The sequence below is a fragment of the Heterodontus francisci genome, chromosome 14 (genome assembly GCF_036365525.1).
Source record: "Heterodontus francisci isolate sHetFra1 chromosome 14, sHetFra1.hap1, whole genome shotgun sequence".
In the NCBI taxonomy this organism is placed as follows: domain Eukaryota; kingdom Metazoa; phylum Chordata; class Chondrichthyes; order Heterodontiformes; family Heterodontidae; genus Heterodontus; species Heterodontus francisci.
The window spans coordinates 89,097,146-89,124,645 of NC_090384.1; the positions used below are offsets into that span (position 1 = coordinate 89,097,146).

The 27,500-nt window shown below is 43.8% G+C and overlaps 1 protein-coding gene across 3 annotated transcripts in view; it reads right to left on the minus strand.

Moving 5' to 3' along the window:
* LOC137377143 (protein kinase C-binding protein NELL1-like) overlaps nucleotides 1-27,500 on the minus strand; it is an 828,881-nt gene that overhangs the window by 718,213 nt on the left and 83,168 nt on the right. For 2 of the 3 annotated variants that reach the window (XM_068046504.1, XM_068046503.1), the window contains exon 6: nucleotides 25,030-25,103. In XM_068046504.1, coding sequence (XP_067902605.1) covers nucleotides 25,030-25,103 — 74 coding nt within the window. The remainder of the gene's footprint in view (nucleotides 1-25,029; nucleotides 25,104-27,500) is intronic. The other variant, XM_068046502.1, reaches the window with a different exon arrangement.

Sequence of the window (27,500 nt, forward strand, 5' to 3'; positions counted from 1 at the left end):
CATCTGTAGGAATAGCAGTATGATTTTACATTGCTTTTGGTTTTAAACAGACACAAAATTGTAATGTGGGAATGATTTGTTTGAACCATGTTCTCAGAAGCTGTTATCGATACGACAGATGAGAAAAGCTTTTCAAACACACGCTTTTGTCACCGCAGGGGGTGTTATGAGTGCGTGCATCAAAGGTTATTTTACAACAGAGCCATGGTTTAGGTAAGCAATAATAGAAAGCAGCATTCTAGTGTGAAAAGGCTATGAGGCCACTCATCTCCTTGACAAACTATTTGAAACAAATCGATGGTTGGAAAAACACCAGATAGGGTTGCATGCAGCAGGAAGAGAACCATAAAATGAAAGGGATAAGCCATGTTTTACTTAGTTAGAAAGAAAAGCTGCATTCAAAACACTGGGGTCTGAACAGTCTTGGAGAAGGCACCTTCACAATTTCTCATCAATATCTATCTATCAAATCAATCTACAAGAGTCTCAGATGTGGGGCAAATGTAAGTTATTCTATCTGGTTGGTTAAGGTGTTTAAGATTAATGTTTTGTTCCTAATAAATTAAGTGAATTATCAAACATATGGGCTTAAAATTGATTATCGCTTCGTGACCCGTGCCCGTTGCCTTTGAGGCAGGCAGCACTCAAACTTGGTGCTGTCTCCTCAATTACCTGACTGTAGCACTGGTCCTAGTGTGACCCATGCTGCTGGCTGCCTGAGCACTCAGCAGGCGGCAGAGAATCATGCGCTGATAGTATGTGGTACAGTCAGCCTGCTCTTCTCGAAGACAATCTGTCCCTCTTAAAGGGAAACTGCACTGAATCACAGGAAGCTGTTGCTAAATGCTTTTTCTACAATTTTAAACAAGGGAACTAGGCAGATAGAGGGCTGTCAGGTTCACAGATGCAGCATTGGAGGCCTTAGTGATGGAAGTGGACAGGAGGAGAGAGGCCATGTTTCCGCAGGCAGCCAGCAGACCCTCAAGGGTCACCCTCTAAATGGAGTGTGAGTAGGCGGCCAGGGAAATCAGTGCAAGGAATATGGCTCTGAGGACCAGGCAGCAGTGCCACAAGAAGTTCAGCCCCACCCAGTTGGTCAAGGTCAGCAAATGTATTTCATCATGACATCTCATACCAACTGCACCACCAACCTCACACTGCTCAATACACCACATCCCCAACAACAGAACCTGGTACTCAGGACTTGCATCTAACATCCAAATACTCCACCTCACCCTCACAAACATTCCAATGATGCCAGCCTCACGCCCAACTCTTGCTGCTTTCACCGACTTCCAGCTAATCAGCTGTGGCAGGGACATCACCCAAACCAGTGCAAGACAATCACTGACATTCTTCCCTCTCTCTTGCAGGACAAGATGGCACATGATAGAAGGGAGCAAAGCAGAACCGGTGGGGGCAAGGTCGTACCTCCTGAGCCACAAGGAAGTGATGGTTCTCCGCATCATGGACTAGCTGCGACATAGCCCATGGCATCAGTATCGCTGAGAACATTAAGGATTTTCAGTATGCTCCTGTCTTATGCACCTTCTCAGCCCCCAGCACACCCTCATCCTGCTATCTGGCATGATTGCAAGCTGTGGATGGTGTGACCATTGACCTCTTGCTGTCCACCCCACAAGACTTCCCTTACAACAACCCTCCTCCTTCCTGATTTTCTGCTTTCAGATACTCGAGAACTGCTGCCTGTCCAGCCACAGTGCACCCATGAAGAGAGAACACCGCCACAGCACTGAAGAAGAGGCCCCATCACTTGATCTACCAGCTTAGACACTGGCACTGCATGTACCTCGGAAGTTCAACAGAGTCAGGATCAACATGTGTTGAGTCGCTAGGCATGAGTGCGCTACAGCCAGACCAGGGGGATGGGATAGTTCATGCACCAGCTTCATGGAGGGCAAGTTCTGCTACAGGGGACAGATGAGGGCATCAATAGGGCAGCATACAGGAAAATGCTGGGTGCATTGGCTGGTCTGTCAAACAGCCTCATGTCACTGTCAATGAGCACAGAGGAGTCCAGCTTAACTTGCCGGAAGGCATTGCACAGAGCTTCCCCTCTCAACAATCTCTGCTCCATTGACCGGTTGTGGCTGCAGGCGCAGAGGCACTGCAACTGCAGTCTCCATATCTTCTGCAGCCTTTGTGTGGACAGGTCACCAAATCTTCTGCCCTCCCTGTGAGGATACAGCAACACTCCCTGACAAATCCAGCAACTCATCACAACACCTCAAAAACACTCCACAGTACTTCCAGAACCTTGCGTTAGCAGAGGTTAGTGTCAATCAGCTTATCTGCAAGTTGGTTGCCTGGCGCTTAAAATAACACTAGCGGCGGATCACTCTTGCAACTGTACAAATGTTCTTTGGTGAGTGTCAAGCGAATATGTTAAGTGGGCCTGCATGGTCTAATTTTGTAAATAAAGCATCAAATCAGACGGTACGGCTGTTTCATGTCTCAGTCTGGCCAGTTGGGAGGCTTCTGCCGCATGCAGAGTATGCCCACAGGAGCGCCCTTCTCAGCATGGGATGCCATATAGACTGCGTCGGAAGCACTGCGTACCCCACTCAGAAGGCCACGGGCTTCTGTCACATCAGCTCCAGTGGCATTATGGATCTGAATTTGGTGTCCATTACCTCTAGTTGCACAAACCTATTTAAAAAGGATAAGGAAAGAAGTATCCAACACCACTTTTAACATTATGAACTTCATAAAGCCCAAGGGATGCAGTGTAAATCTTGCTCCTTAAGATGGACTGCATGAATTACTGATGTCCCTTGTTCTTTAAAATGTTGCCTGGTCAAGCAGAAATAATCGATTGGATGAAAGATGGCCAAGAGATTAAGGATCCTGTTCCCAATACATGCATAACTCCGAAAACCCCCATAACTCCCATCGGTTGGGGCGGCACAGTGGCGCAGTGGTTAGCACTGCAGCCTCACAGCTCCAGCGACCTGGGTTCAATTCTGGGTACTGCCTGTGTGGAGTTTGCAAGTTCTCCCTGTGTCTGCGTGGGTTTCCTCCGGGTGCTCCGGTTTCCTCCCACATGCCAAAGACTTGCAGGTTGATAGGTAAATTGGCCATTATGAATTGCCCCTAGGTAGGTAGGTGGTAGGGAAATATAGGGACAGGTGGGGATGTGGTAGGAATATGGAATTAGTGTAGGATTAGTAGAAAATGGGTGGTTGATGGTCGGCACAGACTCGGTGGGCCGAAGGGCCTGTTTCAGTGCTGTATCTCTAAACTAAACTAATATACATGGTACCCAACCTTGATAGAAAAGCCAAAATAGCTATAAGATTGAGAGTGATTGCTTGAATGCCTGTCAGCTATCAAGTTCACTGACAGCACCAAACAGTAATCTATGAACAATTATGACATGCATTAATGTTAGAGTCCCTAATATATGGTATTGGGCCTGATATTTGCTTTAATCTTCTTGAATAACCTCATGTGGCACATTACTTCTGGGATTAATTCTTTTATATAGAGGATAGTATCAGCAGAATTTGTAAGTCTATCGACCAGATAAAGATGTTCAGTTGGATACTAAACAAGTTGTTTACTCTGGTCCTAGATCAGTTGCTCAGATAGATCACTTTTTTTTTAGGGAGGCTGAGCTGGGATAAACACATCCTGCCGATAGTCAAGAAGGTGCAAAAAACAATTTGGACTCATGGAACAAAAACAGAAAGTGCTGAAAATACTCTGCAGGTCAGGCAGCATCTGTGGAGAGAGAAGCAGAGTTAACGTTTCAGGTCTGTGACCTTTCATCAGAACTGGCAAAAGGTTGGAAAAGAATCAGGTTTTAAGCAAGTGAGGGAGGGAGACAGGTTTGGTGGAGAAGAGAACAAAAGGGAAGGTGTCTGATAAAGCACAGGGCAGGAGAGATTAAGTAACAAAGATGTCATGGGACAAAGGCAAAGAAAATGTTAATGCTAGTGATGAAAGACAAAGCATTAGTCCAGAGAGAGTGTTAATGGAAAAGTTGAGCAGCTCTGTCCAAAAGCAAGTGAAAAACAGGCACATGGTTAAAAAAATAAAAAGGAATTAAAATTATAAAAAATATAAAAAAGGCCAGTCATGCTCTGAAATTGTTGAACTCAATGTTCAGTCCACAAGGCTGTAGGGTGCCTTATCGAAAGATGAGGTGCTGCTCCTCGAGCTTGCGTTGATGTTCACAGGAACACTGCAGCAGGCCAAAGACAGAAATGTGGGTATGACAGCAGGGTGATGTGTTGAAATGGCAAACAACCGGAAGCTTGAGCTCAAGCCTTTGGACTGAGCAGAGGTGTTCTGCAAAGTGGTCACCCAATCTACATTTGGTCTCCCCAGTGTAGAGGCAACCACAGTGTGAGCAGTGAATACAGTAAACTAAATTGAAGTAAGTACAAGTAAATCACTGCTTCATCTGGAAGGAGTGTGTGGGGCCTTTGATGATGAGGGGAGAGGAGTAAAAAGGCAGGTATTACACTTCCTGTGATTGCATGGGAAGGTACCATAGGAAGGGGTCGAGTCGTTGGAGGTGATGGAGAAGTGGACTATGGTGTCGCAGAGAGAACGATCCCTTTGGAATGCTGACAGGGGAGGGGAAGGGAAGATGTGTTTGGTGGTGGCATCACGCTGGAGGTGGCAGAAATGGTGGAGGATGATCCTTTGGATGTGGAGGCTGGTGGGGTGGAAAGCGAAAACAAGGGGAACTCTGTCGTGGTTCTGGGAGGGAAGAGAAGGGCTGAGGGCAGATGTACGGGAAATGAGTCGGACACGTTTGAGGGCCCTATCACCCATAGTGAGGGGGGAATCCTCGGTTGAGGAATTGACGTTTGCTTTTATTGGTCTCATGGAAGCTCAGTTTTCAATGCAACATGGCTCTACAGTGCTGGCCAATGCTCCCTCTAAGCTGTGCAGCCACGCAGCAACCTGAAAGTTCCCACCCAAAAAGATTTAAAGGGGCCACGCACTTAAACAAATTGCCCATGCACTCAAACAAAATATAGAGGGGGCATTGAATCTAAACCACTGCATGGCAGTGGAATGCCTTCATCTTTGGATCTCAGTTGGACCCAGAAATGAATGTTCTTGAAGACAATATCAACAGAAGAAACAAGGATTATCCAACTCTGTGGTCAGACACAGAAAACTGAATTACCCTCCTACACTTTATTTGATGCCCACATTGAACACAGCTGACACCTTCTGCCATACTGTCATGCTGTACACCATCCCATACACTAGAACTTGCCCAAGACCCATACGATTTAATGGAGCTACAAAGCGAAGATTACCGATGTAGTTTGGAAAAAGAGGAGGCGAGCTAAGCAGCCATCTAGATGCAGTCATCTGCATCCCACCTTTGGCACTGCTGTTCCTCCAAAGCTTCAAGATGACATAATGTCACTGACAGCTTGAGTAGTATCAACCCTTTGGATCCAACAGTCTGATGTAATCTGCAATTATTTCTTCCTTTATTATTCGTTCATGGATGTGGGTGTCACTGGCTTGGCCAGCATTTATTGCCCAATCCTAATTGCCCTCAAGAAGGTGGTGGTGCTTCAACTGCTTCAGTCGTTGGGGCGTAGGTAGACCAACAGTGCTGTTGGGGAGTTCTAGGATTTTAACCCAGTGACAGTGAAGGAACGACGATATAGTTCCAAGTCAGGATAAAGTGTGGCTTGAAGGGAAACTTGCAGGTGGTGGTGTTGCCATGCATCTGCTGCCCTTGTCCTTCTAGGCGGTAGAGGTCGCAGGTTTGAAAGATGCTGTCAAAGGAGGCTTGGCGAGTCGCTGCAGTGCATCCTATAGATGGTACACACTACTGCCACTGTGCATCGGTGGTGGAGGCAGTGAATGTTGAAGGTGGTAAATGGAGTGCCAATCAAGCAGGCTGCTTTGTCCTAGATGGTGCCAAGCTTCTTGAGTGTTGTTGGAGTGCACTCATCCAAGCAAGTGGAGAGTATTCCATCACATTCCTGACTTGTGCCTTGTAGATGGTGGACAGGCATTGGGGAGACAGGAGGGGAGTTACTCGTCGTAGAATTCCAAGCCTTTGACCTGCTCTTGTAGCTACAGTATTTATATGGCTGGCCCAGTTCAGTTTCTGGTCAATGGTAACCCCCAGGATGTTGTTCATATGGCCTTATTCAAAAGGAGCAGAAGTGGCCATTTGGCCCTATGAGCCCGCTCCACCATTCAATACAACCATGGACAATCTTTTCCATCTTGCAATTCTCCAAATCTGAATACACCTGGTTGCGTTGATGCTTTAATATTTGATTATGGAATCTAGAAGCGATTCCAGAAAGGAGGAACTTTTAAGGTTACAGAACATTTTGGAAGTTTCACATTTTTGAGTATTGCTGAAAAGAGAAACATTTTGTCGAAGATTTTTGACTTGTACTCATCAGAACAAGTCACAAGAATACCAATGTAAGGGAAGCAACAAATTTATACTGTACGAGAAGTGTGCGCTGATTGGTTGGCAAGTGGACTCTGATTGGTAGAGGTGTTGCCATGGAGAATGCACCAGTTTATGGTGACTGACAGGTAACTGCCAAGCTTTGTTTGAAACTGAAACCAGGCAGCTTGGCTCCATTGGTCAAGGCATTGCCCTGAGGAATGAACTGGCGAATAGATGTCACTTATTTTGTTTAGCTGAAACAGGTGCAATGCGTGTATATGTTCTTTCTGTCTGCAACAAACAAGGCCCTTTGTATTAACCTATGTAGCTTCCAGTACGGCACAAATGCGCCATACTGCAAGCCCGACTGACAGTCGTAAATTGATTATCAGCGTAATTCTTAGCACACTGAGGATTATTTAGCAAATGTTGTCCAATTGCAGAATCACATCTAATGTTGGACACTGTGTTTTGGGTTTTGCAAGCACGGGCCGGTTGGATACGGTCTGTACCTTGCCCATTGTGTACAGCAGAAGGGATATGCTGTTTGATACAATCCACCAGTCTTTTGGACGTACGGCCTATACACCTAGCATTGCACTGGCATTGAAATTCATATACCACATTACTCATTTGTGTGATAGGCAGAACGTATTCTTGGCTTGACGGCAGCATCCGGTTAGATTGTCAGTAGGGCTCACAGTGTGGCGCATTTGCGTGTACTGGAAGCTACATATATTAATACACAGGGCACTGTTCTCTGCAGATAGAAAGAGAAAGTACACACATTGTGCCTATTTCAGCTAAACAAAATGAGTGACAGCCATTCGCTGGTTCATTTCTCAGGGCAATGTCTTGACCAGAATCAAGCTGCCTGGTTTAAATTTCAAACAAAGCTTGGCAGTTAACTGTCAGTCACCATAAACTGGTGCATTCTCCATGGCAACGCCTCAACCAATCGGAGTCCACTTGCCAACCAATCAGCACTCTCTTCTCATACAATATATATTTGTTGCTTCCCTTACATTGGTATTCTTGCGAACTGTCCTGATGAGTGCAAGATGAAAAAAGTTTCAACAAAATGTCTGTGTTTTCAGCATTACTCAAGTTCTGTACTACCAAATGACTATTTCACATATTTGTTTTAACCACAAAATCACAGGAAGACTTAATAACTGTGCCATCATTTTGGGATTATATGCCTTTTCAAAGCAATTACTTGGCATTCCAGAAACCTGGGGTTCAGGTCAGGATTTTTATATTTTCTTCAAAATCTTGGATTTCATCATCAACAAATGAAATACTGCGGAACTTCACCAATGTTTCAGTGAGTTAACCCAGTGATTAGCTGGGCCATTCAGGTTAAGAAGGTCCCAGTCCAATCCCTGGTCTATGCTGGATGCGGAGATGGAACTCAGTTGGACCGCAGTTGAGTTGCTGCCCTAGCTACTGAAGACAAAACTGTCTAACATTCCTGCTTCAGACTTCTGCCCAGTGATGCCTACTGAAAATATGGTGTGTGAACTATCAGATTGTCCTCAGCTGTGATGCCCCTGCTGTTGAACAGGCTTCCACTATCAAGGCTCATACATGAATTGTAGCCAATACAGTGAGGAATTGAAGGATGCCAACTGCCTCAGGAAAACATGAGAAAAGGGACAAAAGGAGTAATAAAGTTATCAGCGAAAAATAACTAAACTTCTCGGCTGTGATTTTGCTATGAAATTAGTACTTTTTGAAAAAGATTCACGTCTCCAAATATGCACTAAGTGCCCAAATATAGAAGAATTTTACATACTTACATCTTCAGGTCCTTTTTTGGAATATATCATTTCATTATCTACTGCAAATTACATCTTAGATGCCACTACAAAGCCTAGAAAAAACTGTCAACAATGTTATTGTGTGTACATTCAGTGCACGGATATCAAATTTTTCTCTTTAACTGAGATATTATCCCCTTTGTTTTGAATGAGTCAATGCCCACTGTTAAAATGGTGTAAAGAGGCATTTCATTTGAACATAATCCAAGGTCTATAGAATAGCACAGCTCTCAACAATTCCCTTTGCAGAGAGCTCAATCACCGAAGGGCACAGATAAAGTAATTAGAAGTAGCATTAGAGGGGTGTTGAGGAGTATTTTTCTCACCTAGAGGGTGGTGGGGGTTTAGGACTCTCTGCCTGAAAGGGTGTTAGAGGCAGAATTCTTCGTTGCATTAAAAAAATACTTGGATATGCACTTGAGGTGCTGTAACCTACAGGGCTACGGACTAAGTGCTGGAAAGTGGGATTAGACCGGATAACTTTTTGTCGACCGAACAGGCACAAAGAGCCGAATGGCCTCCTTCGGTGCTGTAAAGTTTCTATGTTTCGATAATTCTCAGGCTGTAATCTTGTGAAGCTCATTGTGCAGGAAAGAGCTTAACAGTTAGTTGTAAAATTTTAATACGTCTGATACTCTCAAAATAACATTGGGTATAAATTATTCTGTTGAAATCTATTAATAGATCACCAGCAATATGTGGCTGCCCATTTTCACATATCATTTCAATTCAAACTATTTGTCAAAATGTAAGACTAAGAATTAAGAATGAAATCATTTGGTGGGGGGGAAGGGATAATTTTAACCCCAAAAACTACATTTGTTCGGGTCAGGTGAGAAGTTAAAATAAAAGCCTGACTGGTGGGCGGGAAATCCGAAGAATTTTTTTCAAAAGGCATCCTGCGGTAAATACCTGTAGGACATCCAGGAAATGTAGAAAACGTGGCAGCCAATTTGTGCACAGCAAGCTCCCACGACATCAACATGATAACCTCTTTTTGTAATGATGTTTGAGAGATAAATATTATTTAGGACACTGGGGAGAATTCCCCCACTCCTCTTCAAAATATGTAGTGGGATCTTTTACATCCACCTGAGAGAGCAGTCAGGGCCTTGGTTTTAATAGCTCATTCTTCCTCAAAACTACACTGGAGTGTCAGCATAGATTTTTCACTCAAGTCCAGAAGCAGGACTTGAGTCTACAACTTTCAGGCTGAGAGGCAAGCGTGCTACCCACTGAGCCACAGCTGACAAACCTTTCAAGCTAACACTTTCTTGGGTTTAGTAGAATGCTTAACTGATGTCAGAAGGCTGCAATGTCCAAACCACAACCCAGGAACCACATGTAGCTCAGAAGTCCTGGTGAAGCAGGTTGTATTCGTGCTTACATATTCTACCATATTTCTCATTCCCCTAGTTTTGCCTGTTTGAATCATCTGGGTCTGGTGGATTGAGAAGGTCTGTTCTTATGTATAAGCTCTCATTGGTTGATTAAATGTTATCGACCAACAAGCAAGATCAATCTTTCCAAACCTCCGGGCCCACACAATTCAATTTTTTAAAATTATTATAAATGAACACAATTGTAATCTGAAGTTCCTAGCGTGTTTACTACAAAGGAGCACAAGAAAATGAATAGATAGCAGTGCAAACTCAGGATCACATTAGACATCCAGGGTGGGGACTTGAACAAAAGTGCGTCTAGCTATAGCTTTATCTGGTTTCATCGAGATCAGACTTGGACTTTTTTCAGGGAAAAAAAATCCAGGCTGACAGTATACCATTCCGAACAATATTACACATCACTGTCATTATAGTAATACATCAGGATTTTTATGCTCCAAAATTGCAGTACAGTGTTCCCAATTTTACCAATTTGCGTGCGAAGCTGGCAATTGAACTCAAAAGGAATAAAAACTATGGTTTGAACTTTGGGCAAAAATTGAATTAGGAAGCAAGAACACACCATGGGAACAGAGAAACACCACGAGAGAGAGAGAGAGAGAGACAAACAGAGAGAACACAAACAAAGTGGCATTTACATAGTGCCTTTCCCGTCCAAAGTGCTTTATTTCCAATGAATTACCTCTGAAGTGTAATCACTGGTATTTTGTCGGTAAGCGCAGCAGCCATTTTTGCATACAGCAAGGTCTAACAAACAGCAATAAGATGAATGACCAATTAATTTGCTTTTGGTGGTGTTAATTGAGATAAATGTTAGCCAGTGCCCTGGGAAAACTCCTTTCAGTGCTACACTGCAGTCTCTGCCTAGATTATGTGCTCAAATGTTGGAGTGGATATTGAACCTGTAATCTTCTGAATGAGACACAATATTAGGCCATAATTTGCTGCGGCAGGGCACCTAATGGCATCAGATTTTTTGAATTTTTGCATGACAAGTTGCTGAAAGTGTGAGCTGATAATGTCATAGGTGAGGAAAACAGAGCATCTGGGAACTGGGTGAACAGGACAACCAACTGTGTAACTTCTTAATCCATCAAATTGAAGGATTATGAAATTAACAGCACAAGGACTTAGTGGAAAGTGTAAGTTAGAGTGGGTGAATTCAGGTAAATCAGGTAAAGAAGGAGAAATAGAGTGAGGGAAAGATGACTGGATTAGGAGAAAGAGTAAAGAGACAGTAAGGAAATTTAAAAAAGAATCACATTACAATTTCTAAAATCAGCAACAATTAAAACCTCAAGGAAAGAGACTCCATACTTGTAATCGTTAATTTTCTGTGCCAGAGATTTATATGGACACGACTTAACTTTGTGTGGCTAGTTTAGCTCATATCTACTGTGACAGAAACCACACCTGCCAAAATGAGACATATTAATTTCGTCACATGGAACATTATTATTTGAACCTTTACTGGACATTGACATAATTGGTTTTAAAAAGACCACAGAACAGTGGCTGAAAACATGGCTGCACATTTGCATTCTAAAAGACAGTGGCAATGGGAGTAGTCCTGGATTCAATTAGCTCGATGGGTTTTGTCAATAGTGATGATCAAGAGACACTGAGAGTCATTGAATGTGTAACAGCCAGCATTCCACCCTCTCAGAGTGTCTGGTAAGATTGAAGGAAACCACAAACCTCACTGTTCCCAAACAAGGAGCTAGTCACATGACTAACCTACTGACCAACCTGGAGCTTTTTGAATTTTGCCCGACAGAAAGGAAAAGACAGCAATTGAACTTCAAAAGAGCACTCCCTCTCTCTGTCTCTCCATCTCTCTCATGCAAAGTTCCAGAGACCCACAGATGTAACAAGCCTCAAGATAGAAGACCAGCGAAACAAGTTTGAAAATGTATACTAGGCCCCAACGAGAACTGCAAGACTTAACTTCAATCAAAGACTTTACATCCAACCCAATACCAGTAACTGAACTCCATCTATTACTTCAAACCTTTCCCCTTTAATTATTTCTCCTCCTCCGTCTCTATTTGCATGTGTGTTTATCACGTATGCATGCTAGCGTGGCCACGCTGCATATTTTTTGTAGTTTTTAACAGAATTAGAGTTTTAAGGTGAATAAACTTACACCTTTCTTGTTTAAGAAAGAGAAAACCTGTCTGGTCGATTTCTTCACAATTACAATGAGAGAACAGTGAGCAAGGGAAGCTAAAAAAAAAACACTGTTTTAAAAGTTAAACCCTGTTACGGCCAAACCAGGAAAAGCCTGAGACGGGAGCCCTAGACCCCCTCCTCACCTGGTTGCAACACTGCCATGCAAATACAAAATTATCACACCATTCATTCAATGCATTTCAAATGCTAAGGGGCATAGTAAAAGAGTGGAGCGGTGCATTTCTAGCAAAAACATTTTGATAACCACATTTTGCCGCATATTTGCCCTTGCCTGAAGTTGCTGTATAAATAACGGAAAGTGCCAATAGCCTTGCTGTTATTTTGACAGCAAATTATGGGCCATTGCAACCACTGGAGATTAAGGAGAGAAAGCACATGAGGGGAGAAGAGACAGCATTCGTGCAAGGCAAAAAGAGAAGAAAGGCAGACTTGTATTTATATAGAAAAGCAAAATACTACGGGGACTGGAAATCAAATAAAAACAGAAAATGCTGCAAACTCAGCAAGTCTGGCAGCATCTGTGGAGAGAGAAACAGAGTTCATGTTTCAGGTCAGTGACCTTTCATCAAAACTGGAAAAAGTACAAAAGGGAAGGTCTTTAATTGGGCGGAAGATGGGAAACATTAAATGACAAGAGTCGGTGAGGCAGACCCAAAGGGACTAAGAATGGGATAAGTAAAGAGACAAAAGATGTGCCCAGAGGAGGTGTAACGGTGTGAAGGATCATTTTTTTTTTCCCCATTGTAAATCCCATGTAATCCCATGAGGTGATTGGAGGTTCGAGTACAACTTTTAAAGAACAAAGAACAGTACAGCACAGGAACAGGCCATTTGGCCCTCCAAGCCTGCACCGATCTGGATGCATGTCTAAACTAAAACCTTCTGCACTTCCGGGGACCGTATCCCTCTATTCATGTATTTGTCAAGATGCCTCTTAAACGTCATTATCGTACCTGCTTCCACCACCTCCCCCGCCAGCAACTTCCAGGCACTCACCACCCTCTGTGCAAAGAACTTGCCTCACACATCCCCTCTAAACATTGCCCCTCGCACCTTAAACCTATGCCCCCTAGTAACTGACTCTTCCACCCTGGGAAAAAGCTTCTGACTATCCACTCTGTCCGTGCAGCTCATAATTTTGTAAACCTCTATCATGTCGCCCCTCCACCTCCGTCGTTCCAGTGAAAACAATCCGAGTTTATCCAACCTCTCCTCATAGCTAATGCCCTCCAGACCAGGCAACATCCTGGTAAACCTCTTCTGTACCCTCTCCAAAGCCTCCATGTCCTTCTGGTAGTGTGGCGACCAGAATTGCACGCAATATTCTAAGTGTGGCCGAACTAAGGTTTTGTACAGCTGCAACATGACTTGCTAATTGTTATACTCTATGCCCCGACTGATGAAGGCAAGCATGCAATATGCCTTCTTGATTACATTATCCACCTGCGTTGCCACTTTCAGTGACCTGTGGACCTGTACGCCCAGATCTCTGCCTGTCAATACTCCCAAGGGCTCTGCCATTTACCGTATACTTCCCACCTGTATTAGACCTTCCAAAATGCATTACCTCACATTTGTCCGGATTAAACTCATCACTATCCGCAACTCCACCAACCTTTGTGTCGTCCGCAAACTTACTAATCAGACCAGCTACATTTTCCTCCAAATCATTTATATATACTACAAACAGCAAAGGTCCCAGCACTGATCCCTGCGGAACACCACTAGTCACAGCCCTCCATTCAGAATAGCAGCCTTCCACTGCTACCCTCTGTCTTCTATGACTGAGCCAGTTCTGTATCCATCTTGCCAGCTCACCTCTCATCCCATGTGACTTCACCTTTTGTACCAGTCTGCCATGAGGGACCTTGTCAAAGTCTTTACTAAAGTCCATATAGATAACATCCACTGCCCATCCTTCCTCAATCATCTTCGTCACTTCCTCAAAAAACTCAATCAAATTAGTGAGATACGACCTCCCCTTCACAAAACCATGCTGCCTCTCGCTAATAAGTTTGTGTGTTTCCAAATGGGAGTAAATCCTGTCCCCAAGAATCCTCTGTAATATTTTCCCTACCACTGATGCAAGGCTCACCGGCCTATAATTTCCTCGATTATCCTAGCTACCCTTCTTAAACAAAGGAACATTGGCTATTCTCCAGTCCTCTGGGACCTCACCTGTAGCCAATGAGGATGCAAAGATTTCTGTCAAGGCCCCAGCAATTTCTTCCCTTGCCTCCCTCAGTATTCTGGGGCAGATTCAATCAGGCCCTGGCGACTTATCTACCTTAATACTTTGCAAGACACCCAACACCTCCTCCTTTTTGATAATGAGATGACTGAGACTATCTACACTCCCTTCCCTGGGCTCATCATCCACCAAGTCCTTCTCTTTGGTGAATACTGATGCAAAGTAATCATTTAGTACCTCGCCCATTTCCTCTGGCTCCACACATAGATTCCCTTCTCTGTCCTTGAGCGGGCTAACCCTTTCCCTAGTTACCCTCTTGCTCTTTTTATATAGGTATAAAAAGCCTTGGGATTTTCCTTAATCCTGTTTGCCAATGACTTTTCATGACCCCGTTTAGCCCTCCTGACTCCTTGCTTAAGTTCCTTCCTCCTGTCTTTATATTCCTCAAGGGATTCGTCTGTTCCTAGCCTTCCAGCCCTTACGAATGCTTCCTTTTTCTTTGACTAGGATCACAATATCCCACGTTATCCAAGGTTCCCAAAACTTGTCAAACTTATCCTTCTTCCTCACAGGAACATGCTGATCCTGGATACTAATCAACTGATGTTTGAAAGACTCCCACATGTCAGATGTTGATTTACCCTCAACCAGCCGCCCCCAATCTAAATTCTTCAGTTCCTGCCTAATATTGTTATAATTAGCTTTCCCCCAATTTAGCACCTTCACCCGAGGACTACTCTTATCCTTATCCACAAGTACCTTAAAACTTATGGTCACGTCTAGTTGACAATTGCAGCAAGCAAGCTAGGAGAGCAGCAGGTAAGTAGGAAAGTGGTTCTATCACTGAGTTCGGTGTCAGGTAGCTGCACCGAATGACTCCACTGGAGGATCTGGCATAGATAGACAAACGAGGGTCAAAGGGAACTGCATGGAGGAACAGAAAGAAAGCTCACAATTTCAGTTAGTCTGAACCCATCACAATCTGGATATTCAAAGGGTAGAAACACTTTCTGCTGAACAGGTTGACAGTAATCACTAAGCAAGGTAGGCGCCGATTTGCATATTAAAAGTGCCTATTCTGGCCACTCAGCAGAAGATTGCTGCAGCCATACTAAGAGCAAGAGTGAGATGGTAAGTCATTTGCTACGACTTCTGGGACGCAACCTAAAGGCCTGGCTCGAGTCTCCAAATGAAACCCGACCCGAGCCCGACAGAACCACATCCGACCTGAGTCTGAGTCCTTTCATTTTTTCCCCGTGCCCAACACGACCAGAGGAATAAAGTTGATTATATTAAAGACCTTGGATGGAATCGTTCACTGCAGACTCGTCCGGAGTGTTTTCGCCTTGACGTCCTGGCTGCCACTGTGTCCGGACTGATCCGACCCAACCCGAGTCCGAATATTGGACCCGGAAGAGTGACCTGACACGACCTGAACCTGACATGTCGTCGAGTCCCGTCGGGTTCGGGTCGGGTAGCCATACTCTGATGCGACCATCCTGTTTTCGCCATGCAAGAGACCTCAAAATCTCCCCCTACCTATTTTATTTTTAAATTCTGAATAGCAGCAAAGTACTACACTGATAAAGCCTCATGGGAGGATCATTGTATCTCCATGGTAACTCGAGGCACATGTCTCACTTTTTCCAAAATTATACAAGGATCGCAAAGCCAGATTTTGCTTCAGTGATTTTAAGGGAGCTGCTGGAGATTTACCGGAACAGAGAGCTTATAGCAAGAGAGGGTTTGGAGGCCTGTGTCAGTTTTGCATAGCACAAAAACGTGAGAGAAATCTTCATTCAAAGGCTAACAATAGTTTAAATTAAAATAAATAAAAATTAAACCAGCGCACTGTTCACTTCTTTAGACTGAAGCTGGTACTAATTAGATCCCTGGACCCAGAGTGGTGTGGCAGTTGCCTCCGGAGAGCTTGATACATGATGCGTTGCCCTTTTACCTGCTATTGAAATGTACCCAACAGCAACCAGCCAATTTAAAAGCTAAAAATGGAAAATATCCAATCCCACTGTGCTCACCTAGTCATCCTCCCCTTGAATGGAAATAAAATGAGAAATGTGACAGGATTAACCCTTACACTGCTCAACAGGCCTGACCAAATGCTTAATAAATAACATGCTCACTAACCTGCACTGCCTCCTGCTTAAAAAATAACGATTTTAAAACTCGGAGTGTTTCCTAACAATGGAGAGAATGCGCAGAGCGATCGCCGACACCATCAGTGCAAACAAACATTTGCCAGTATGAATCTACGCATGCAGGCACCAACGTTACCACACAATGACGTCGGAGCATTGCCTCACCCCTCAATGGCTACAATCATTGCCTCCATTCCCCTCCAACAGTACCCGGCTTCGGCCACTTGCTTCCCGCCCGCCTCGCCGCTCCCTCCTGCCACAACTCTTTTACCATTCCCTCCCGGCCTTGCCACTGCCCCCCTCAGCCAACTGTCCCTGCCTCTCTGCTTTTCCCCCACCCGGCCACTCGCTCCCCGCTTCAGCCGCTCGCTCCCAGCCTCACTACTTCCCCCCTTGGCCTCTCGCTCCCGGCCTAATCGCTTCCTCCCCCTCGGCCTCGCTGCTTCCCCGCCCCTGGCCGATCGCTCCCTGCCATATCATCTGAAGAGGTGGAGTAAACGGCCAAGCAGTGACGGGGCGATGTGCCACCAAGGGGGCCGGGGTTAGGGGTGGTAGGAGAGAGGCGGCAAGGCCGGGACTGAGCAGCCAGTGGTGGAGGGGTGGGGAGCAGGGAACAAGCGGCCGTGAGGAAGGCAGCAGAGGCGCGGGGAGCAAGTGGCTGAAGGTAGGAAGAGGCGAGGCTGGGAGCAAGCGGCAAGCAGACGGGTGCGGGAGAGAGCGGCAAAAGAGAAGCACGATGGCGAGAGGGAGCAGGGTACTTTTGGGGGTGGGATGGAGGTGGCGATCGCAGCCACCAAGGGGTTTGGGTGTAAATTGGTTTTTGGTATTAAATTGAGTAGCGGCATCTTGATTACAAAACAGCTGCCTGTGATGACACAAACAGTGACATTTCAGTCGATGAGGCTGCATTTGTCCATGTGCCAGTACTGCACCACCTCGTGGTTGTGCTATCAGCAAACATAGCTTTTAAAATTCTCCTCTTGGTTTCAAATCCCTCCATGGCTCGCCCCTCTCTATCTCTAATCACCTCCAGCACCACAACCCTCTAATATCTGCGCACCTTTTATTCTGGCCTCTTGAGCATCCCTGATTTTAATCACTCCACCATTGGTGGCCTTCAGCTGCCTAGGCCCTAAGCCCTGGAAATTCTCCCTAAAACACTCTATCTCACTTTCTTCCTTTCAGACACTCCTTAAAAACTACCTCTTTGACCAGCTTTTGGCCATGTGCCCTAATGCCTCCTCATGTGGCTTTGTGTCTTTTTTTAATATAATGCTCCTACAGAGCACCTTGAGGCATTCTATTACATCAAAGGCGATACAAAAATGCAAGTTGTTGTTGTGGTTTGATCTGTACTGGTCAGTTGTGCTTTAAGGATTATACTCAAAGAGATTCTCCAGAACAGTGAGTTAAATCCAGCCATTGCTGTTATGGTCTGATAAGCAGGTACAGGTACAAGGAGAAGGCTGGTCAAAGTCAAGCACTCACACAGAGAAAAGAGAAGGTCATTTGCGAAAAAATTGGACTGATTTCAGTAATGCGAACAGTGCAAGAAAGCACAGGTCTGAGCTATTGCCGCAAATTGCAAAACAATACCCATTGTGTATCCTGTGCAGACCTAACAAGGAGCGTGACATGGAACTGTAGTGGATTTTAAAAACCAGCAATATTTCAATCTTGGTATGTGCACATTTCCTTACAGCGGAGAGGGTTCAGTTAATTTTTTTATTTTTTAAACGCCAATAGAATTCGAATCCTTCGGCTGCCTAGGCCCTGAGCTCTGGGATATACATCTCCTCCACTTTTAAGACACTACTTAAAATCTGCCTCTTCGGACAAGGTTTTGGTCACCTCTCCTAATAGCTCCTTATGTGACTCAGTATCAAATTTTGTCTCGCAGCAATCCCGTGAGGTGCCTTGGGATGATTTGCTGCATTAAAGGCACGATATAAATGAGTGTTGTTGTTTAAAATCGTAATGAACTTGAAGGAGAAAAAAATTTGCAGGGATAGGGGGAAAGATCTGGGGAGGGGAACCAACTGGATTGATCTTCGAAAAAGCTAGCACAGACTCAGTGAACCGAATGGCCTCCTTCTGTGCTGTACTATTCCATGAGTCATGTTAATGGCAACTTTCCTTCTATTACTCTAGAGAGACAGTGTTAAAAGAAGGGTCACTCACTGAAAATGGCCCCATTTGTTTTACTACACAACAATATCTCTGCCAGCTATCCAGGGATGGGCCAAGCCATTCAATTCAAATACAAGCATCCTGTCTTATTGGCAGCTCTCAGAGTCAGAGAGATACAGCACTGAAACAGGCCCTTCGGCCCACCAAGTCTGTGCCAACCATCAACCACCCATTTATACTAATCCTACATTAATCCCATATTTCCTACCACATCCCCACCTTCCCTCAATTCTCCTACCACCTACCTACACTAGGGGCGATTTACAACGGCCAATTTACCCATCAACCTGCAAGTCTTTGGCAGTGGGAGGAAACCGGAGCACCCAGCGAAAACCCACGCGGTCACAGGGAGAACTTGCAAACTCTGCACAGGCAGTACCCAGAACCAAACCTGGGTCACTGGAGCAGTGAGGCTGCGTGCTAACCACTGCGCCACTGTGCTGCCCCATCTTCTGTTTAAGAGATGATTATTTTAAATTTCCTTTGTAACAATCAGATTTAGAAAGGATAGGTCAGCTTATCTAGTACCGCTTCAGTATTCTGTCTGAAGTGAGAGAGATAATGAGAGCCCGGAGAGATTCCATGGAAGGTCAGCAGCAAACGATAACCATCCTGCAAGGTTAAATATTTAACTACCTTGCACCAGAATTAGTTCCCATTGAAGTTCAGCACAACAGATGTGCCTTGATTATTTTCTATTAGGCTGACGAGGAATAATTAAGTGCCTACATCAGTGCTGGCCAAAATAGTAGCCATTGGCTACAGGTGGCAACTCCGAAACCCAAATGTGGCGAGTTGCTGTTCTGATTATAAAATAATAACATAGAACATATTGGGCATGCGATCTCAATAACATTCACATATGTACATTCAACCTTTGTTTTCTCCATTGGTAAAATGGCATGACGAAAAGTAGAGTGTGCAGTTGTTGCAATTGCTTTACTTCCTTTATTATTGGCCAGTGGTAGATGTTCATTAAACAATTATACAACTGTTAAATGCACTTACTTGTGTGCAAGGCATTTTTTTTTTTAACTAGTGCATGTGGCTACAAAGGCATCACCATAATCACATCTCTGGCTAGTCAATGATTTCTAATGGACAATACTGATGTAATTACAACATGAAAAAACAGGAGCTGCCACTTGTGAGCATGCAACATGAAAGAGGTTAAAAAAAAAGAGTTAAAGGATATGGAGGAAGTCACTGCAGTCTGGTCCATTAAAACATGCGCGTCTGCTCATTTTGACCAAACTACATGGAAGGAGGAAAGAAAATCAAATTCTTGTCCTGACGAAAGAATGTCAAAGTATTGACAGTGCCCATGAAGATGTTTATGGGTTTCATTGCTCCAATCTCACTAAGGACAGGGAAGATGTGGGGAAAGGGAAAAAATCAATGGTTAGACCCATGCTTGCGCATGGTATCCAACACATTTTAGATAGGATGGCACAGCCTTGGATAAAGGTGCAGAGGATATTTCCCAGAATGGAACCAGGGATGAGGGACTTCAGTTATTTGGAGACAGAAGAAGCTGGGATTGTGCTCCTTAGAGCAAAGAAAGCAAAGAGGAGATTTAAGAGAGGTGCTCAAAATTATCTGCGATTTTGACAGAATAAATGAGCAGAAACTGCTTCCATTGACAGGACAGTCAGTAACCAGAGGCTACAGATTGAAAATAATTGGGAAAAACCCCAGGTGGGAGATGAGGAGAATTTTCTTTTAAACTCGGAATGCACTGCCTGAAAAGGGTGGTGGAAGCAGATTCAATAGCAACTTTCAAAATGGAATTGGGTATGTACTTAAAATCTGCAGGGCTTTGGGGGAAAGAGCAGGGGAGTGGGACTAATGGAATAGTTCTTTCCGAGAGCCAGCATAGGCATGACGGGCTGAATGGCCTCCTTCTGCACTGTACGATTTTAAGATTTTTTTTTAAAACTACACACTACATTTTTTCAATCATCCTGCCAAACAAAGAAGCACCTGTCATGTCCCATGATTGGCACACCTTCATTTTCGTTTGAGCATTCAGTAAACACCAATCACACTCAGTTTGATACTGGAAGCTAGCTGACAGAGGTATTTTAAGTCTACTCAGTGAAATAAGGATAGGGGAGTTGACAGACATAATGGATTTGCAATGTCACAATTACTTGAATCACACAAGTCAATATCTGTATCGTTACTGATGGGGGGAAAAAACAAATAGAACAAAAAAAAAATGTAGAAATCTTCAAACGCACATCTAATTTTGCAGGTATTGAATGACCAAACTGAAGCCATGATCATAATGAATGACGGAGCAGACTTGAAGGGCCGAATGGCCTACTCCTGCTCCTATTTTCTATGTTTCTATGTAAGACTGATTCCTAAAACACAGACTGCTTTTGATATTGTCATTTGGTGATCTGGTTTTGAAAGTCAGAACGCATGGAACACCGTTTCTTAATTTCTATATTTTAGAATAAAGTAACTGATCAAGGTGAATAAATCCTTTTAAAAAAGGAGTTACAAAGACTGAGAGCACTATCTTTTTAGGCATATAAACTGGTAGCATGCAATGCTCTCTTTGTAGAGCAGCTTATTTGGATTCAATTTGCATTGTACAGCTAGCAGACTGCTTGATCCCAAAACTATATTTCGCACTGGGTGACTTGCTTCATCACTGCCAGAATGCAAGATCTGATAGATACTGGCACTACGCATATTTACTAATTCTTATCAGTCACAAAACTCCCACCACTTCTCATTTGGTTCACTACGATGAGTGATATCAAGGGGCACTTTTCAAAGCCTGCTGGGTAACTGAATATAAGAAGAAGAGGTGTTTGGCTCCAAGAACATGTTCTACTGATTTGGTACCAATTCAACCATCTGCCATATGACTGCTGAGACTGATGTAAATTTCCGGCAAAGTTGAAATTGCTTTTGCAGTTTAATTTGCTCATTTCAGCTTAGCACGCAAGAAACCACTGGATTTGAAAATAGGGTCTGTGGGCATGTCAACCGAGAAAAAAAATCAGAAAAAGCTGACCAACAGTTTCAAATTAACCTGCAAAGTATGCCCCATTCTACCTCCCAAAAAAGAAAATGGACAACTTATGGATGGCACTGTTTACAACATGCCGACAAGCTTTGTAACTTTAGCTGTGGGCATGGACATTCATTCCTTTCCTTGCACTAGGGACAGGGAAGGGGAAAACCTAAATACATGAAAGCCTGAAGGAGCCAGTACAAATACTGCAGGCAGAAAACAGGCAATGCATTTCCTTTTCAGTTCAGAAAAACTTGCCCCCAAGAAATATTGCAATTTTACATTAAAAATTATGCATACATTTTAATGCATCATAATTGCTATTTTTAAAAAAAATTATACATCTGATTGTTAAACATCACACCACCACTTCAAGAATTGCCTAAACAGTCACTCTCCCAATTCCAACCTCACTCATTTCCTAATCAGAGAGGCACCCTACCACCTCCAGACCAAATTGAGACTGCACGCGAAAACTTTCACAGTGACATCCTCACCTCGTTCAATTTATGCTGACGCTCTTCCCACCTCACATTCAAGCTGGTACTCCTTGCCCCTTCAACCACTCAGTTCAAGCTGGCACTTATTCCATCCCTAGTTAGTACTGGCCCTCCCCCCACTCGACCCCCACTCTCGCACCACACTCTTTGGTTATTGTTGGCACGCTTAGTCCTCCCTACCCCAAAGTTCCATGCCAAGTTTCTGCCCCCGTCTCCCCGAAGTACTACTGCTAGCTTCGGCTCCCTGCCCTCTCCCATTCTTTGCCAGCCATTTCATCCCTTTCCATCTCCATTTCACTGCCCGCTAATTTCTTCTCCTTCATTGCCATCTATTTTTTCCAGTAGCTTTCCCCTTAGCACCGCTCCCATCTGGTCATGTTGCTAATGGGAGAGATTCTGAAAACAGGGCATTGCAGGTGGAAATTCCTGTTCTTGTGAGAATTCCTATCTACAGTACGCAGGAGACAGAATCACTTTCATTAGCAGGAAGACTCAGGCAAGAGCCGTGCCAAAGGAAAGGGGTGCAATACATGTCAATTTTTGACAGCTAACTCTGGCACGTGAAGCAGCCCCTAAAACACTGAGGGTGATGAATGTGCAGCGAATTTGTCTGAAATTCCTCTCCAATAAAATGAGAGCGAGGTGAGAGAGAAATGCAGATAAACATCGGTATGCCAAGACTCAATACCATAATTTCAGAACCACTCTACGTACTGTCTAGGTACAGAACTATGGTGCAGAGCTTTGGTACAGGCTAAAGTGCCTACTTCAAGTGAGGTCACTCTTCTTCCACAATGGCTGTCCCCACCAACCATCTCTCCAAATCTCAGTTCAGACTGTGACAATTACATTGATTCAAGAAATATAAATTCACTAGAGTGAAAATTCATGATGTGAAAAACTATACCCGGCTTTACTTTAGTGGGCATTTTGATGAGAACTGGAAAGGTATGCTTCACAGCCTTTACACAATTTCAATGAGCTGAAAAAAGCTCAGATAAAAAAAAACATCCAGTCTAGTTTCTCTTCTGGGACCCAATCTAACAACTTCATATTTTTCTCAAAAACCGTACAATGTGTCAAATTCCCTTCACAGTCGTCGTTTGATTTGGCAGCAACATGTTTCATACAACTCCAGAAACATTAAAAAAACTTTACTAATTGGCTTGTTTTTGCACATGAGTATAATCCCTTGCTTCTCCTATCCCCTTCCACATTATTAATTTGCTTCATTATTTTTAAGATTAGCTTCTGAGTTCTTTCAAATCGTTTTTGCTATTTTCAGTGAAAATATATCATCCTCTGTAAAATAAATGATCTACTTAGTTACAACAGTGACTATATTTCAAAAGTATTAGATTGTCTGCAAAGTGCTTGGGGCATCCTGAGCTACTGTGAAAGGCACTATATAAATGCAAGTCTTTCTTTCTTTCATTATCTTTGGAGGTTAGCTTGTGTTTGATCCTGTAAGCACTACTATTGATGTCATGAGAACATGGCGATCTGAATACAAAATCCGGGTTATTTATTAAATTGCTTGGCATTTATGTTTTTCAAGAAGATAGCCAGAATGACTTTTTTTTTTTTACATTGAACCATCTTCAGAATGATAAATAAACCCACTCTATGAGGAAGATAAGAAAATAACAAGCTTGCCATTATATAGCAACCGCTCACATCCTCAAGATGTTCCACAGCATGTCACAACCAACTAATGTTTGGAGTGCAATCAGTGTTGTTATGCAAGGTAATACTGTTGCCAATCTGAGCACAGCAACAGCGCATGAATAAATTTACTAATTAATCTGTTTTTAGCAGTGCTGGCTTGAGTCTAAGTTTAACGTCACTAAAAGATGGGCTGAATTTTACTAAGCCTCTGACGTCGGGGGTCTTGACAAGAGGGCCCAGAAAATTGTTCCGGGAGAGGCCTGCCACAACCCCCGTCGCTGAGAAGGCCCTGCCACATTTTACGGCAGCGTCGAGGCCTCGGTGCGGCCCCCCGCGGCTCAGCAGCGGAGACTTCATTTCAATAAAGGTTAATGCATGCAAATAAATTTACCTTGTCCCGACGGCCATCCCACGCTGACATTCTGGCCGCTGGCCGGAACTCCCGCACCCTCGGATCGCCGTTAGGAGACCCGTGGCTTGACTCCAGTGGGGACGGGGGGGAGGTGAAATCTTCAGGGCTGGGGGGAGCAAGGAAAACTCTTTCGATTGGTGGAGGGTGGGGGAGGGGGGGGGCTGGTGGTGGGAAGGGGTTGAGGGTTAAAGTTATTAAAAGTCAGGATCTGCATGAAAGGTTTTTGTGGGGAGGAGAATTGGCTATTAATGAATCAATTATTGCTTGGGGGTGTGGGTGAAGGGAGTGAAGATGTTGCTTAATATGTAACTTTAAATTTTAAATGTTCATTTCTTTTAAAAATTCAAATGCTAGTGAAGGGCTTGAACCCTTTAAAAATGGCGCCTGCGCAGTGGCACCAGACGACATTGCAGGGGATGGAGCGGCCGCCCCCTCTACCTCATCGAGGGCGGCCGTTCCGCCCCCTCCATTTAAATGAGCCACCGCGCAAAATATCGTGGGAGCTCAGCAGCGCACAAGTTGCACACATTCATTGCGTCTTAATTCAGCCCAACATGTCCAACAATGTAGCATTCCTTCAATACTGCAAAGTGCCAGCCTAGCTCAAGCCCATGCTATGTGCTTGAACCCACAACCTTCTGAATGCGAGTGTGAGAATTTTACCAACAGAGTCAAGCTGATGCCAATAACAAAAACATTTTATAGAAATTTGAAATGCAATAGTCTTGGTCATGTGCAGTACTTGACATGCCATCTGGTCAGAAATAAAACATTTGAAACTAAACTGATCAGTTGGTATTTCTATCCAACATGATTAGTGCACACAGCAGGAAATCTCAGTTGGGAAAAAACTGAAATTAAAACGCTTTGAAACGGCATATTGCAGAGTTCCCATTTTAATAATTACTCTTTTTATGTACAAAACTTAGGACATGTGACATGAAATTTGTCTGCCTGCACTCACTCATATTTCCAGTGTTCATTTGCTTGGTAATGCATCTCTTCTGATAGGTATTATTACGGTAGGAACATACTTAGTACTTACTGCGATTAAGATTTGGGCACTGTATTATATATCCATTAGGTATCAAGATGATTTTGACATCTTGCAAAATGCCCTAAAAAAAAAACACACATAGATTAGGGAAAAATTAGCATACGTCACAGCGTGACACAAATTTAGAACATCGGTATTCATGTGGCTGAAGTCACTCACAAATGGCTGGAACAATTTCTGATAGAGAAGAGTCAGACATTTCAGGAATACATTTTGGTTCACAGTATGAGAGCAATGTCAGGCATGGTGTGCTTGATTAAGTCGGACAACAGTAATGAGCTGCTCCAGCCTTGTGGAAAACTTTTGTCCATTTTTCAAAAATATTTCCCTAGCACTCATTGTAAGGTTGCATATTATAGTTCCCTTTATTAATGCATCGGTCTATTTGGCAGGTCTCTGCATCAGGTTCCAATTAGGTTGAGGACATCCACATTTCATTATGACATGCCTATTTTATAACAAAGTCAGAATGCACAATGAACACTTGATACAGTTAATGGTTCAAATCACTAATTGAGAAACATTTACACACCTGTTCATTCATTCACAAAGCAAAAGGGAACAAGCTACTGTAAAATACTGGTACTATGGGCTGGCCTTTTTAAAAAGGTTGGATCGGAGGCAGTGGAATCAGCAATTTAGTGCCGCTGGCCTCCGTGCTGTTTCCCCGCCATGATCACAACCACGAGCCATTTGAAGGAGCCCGGCTCAGGGTTGGATTGGATGCCTGTCAGCAAACAGCAGGTAGCCAATTTAGGTTAAACTAGACACGATTAAGGGGCCTAGTAAGGCCCCATTTCTACACAGACTGAGATTTCCATTCGGCAATGCAGGCAGCCCAAAGAGCCTGGATATGGGGACCACCGGGCCATAGACTCTGAAGGGGTTGCCCCTCCATGGCCAGGCAGCTGTGACACGTTAAAAATGAAATAAACTTACCTGCCCTGTCCCTCGCTGTCTGCATCCTCACAATGGCAGCTCCCACCTCGGCCGGTGGGGGTACCAATCTGAGTGCTGGAGGGCTTCCCATTGGCCCTCCAGCATCGGGAGCCCACTCGTTGTCCCTGGCCTTTAATTGGCTGAAGATTTGAAAATTGTGGTGCGTGTGTCTAAAGACCCCCATGTCCAGTGCCTGACCCCTGATTAAAAATTCAGCCCTCTGTATAAAAATTAATATCAGCAGTTATGAGCCAAGTTTCAGCTGAGATTATTCCAGATGTTTGATATGGATAATAAAGATAGTTAATCGCTGTTGTCCAAGATGATACACTTTTTAAATTTTAATTTTGCTTACAGATTTTTGTGCTGCATATTGCAAATCAAGATTAGCATCAAACCGGGCGAGAGAATCAAACACATCAGAACTTGTTCAGCAAGCTTGGCTAAAGCCAATTACAATCCTTTACCCCCAATTCAATTCTCAAAAAATCCTAAAACTGCATGTAGGTGCAAAAGAATTAAAGCTGCACAGCACAGTTTTCGGATGGGGTGGGAAAGAATATCATTCCATTCAGTGACCACTTTTCTGTATGTAACAGATGACTTGGTGTTATAAACCACCAAAGCTGCACATTAGTTGGATTATGAATTCTTGAAGAAAGCAGGAAACTTGCCAACTCAGATCCTGCAAGTTAAACCCACAGTTTCAAAAACAGTCATATTTATTGTGGTGATCTTTTTCAAAAAAAAAATGTAAAATATGCTACTTTGTTTTTGACATAAACTGCTACCTTAAAATACAAGAGTCACAAAAAATGAATGCAGTCATACTTTAATTACTGAAATTCTATTGTATAAATCAATACAAGGCTTAAGTTGAAGATTGCAACTTTGAATGGAACTGTGTAACAGCTATAAGGATCAGTGAATTTTAAATGCAAAAATCAGATTGGAGCACCATGGGCTGATGATTTGACCCCAAAACAGATGCACTAGGATCACTGCACATAGGGCACTGCGTGCATTAGGAGCAAGAGGTTGGGCTTGCTTGATAATACGGATCAGTTAAATTAAAAGTTCTTAGAGCTTCCAACGCTTAATAGAATCAGGGAATGTTTAAAGCACAGAAGACGGCCATTTGGCCAGTCGCATCCTTTCCAACTCTATCCCCCGCTCTCCTGCCTTTCCCACGTAGCCCTGTTCTATCAGGTAATTCTCCAATGCTCTTGTGAAGGCCACGATTGAATATGCCTCCAACACACTCCCAGGCAGTGCATTCTCGATCCGAGCCACTCGCTGCGTAAAAGAAGTTTTTCCTCATGTCACCGTTGCTTCTTCTGCCGATCACCTAACTTTGGTGTCCTCTGGTTCTCGCTCCTTCTGCCAATGGGAGCAGTTTCTCCCTATCTACTCTGTCCAGACCCCTCATGATTCTGAACACCTCTACAAAAATTTCTTCTCAACCCTCTCTTCTTCAAGAACAGCCTGCTCATGGACAGAGAAATGAAAGGAACTGGCA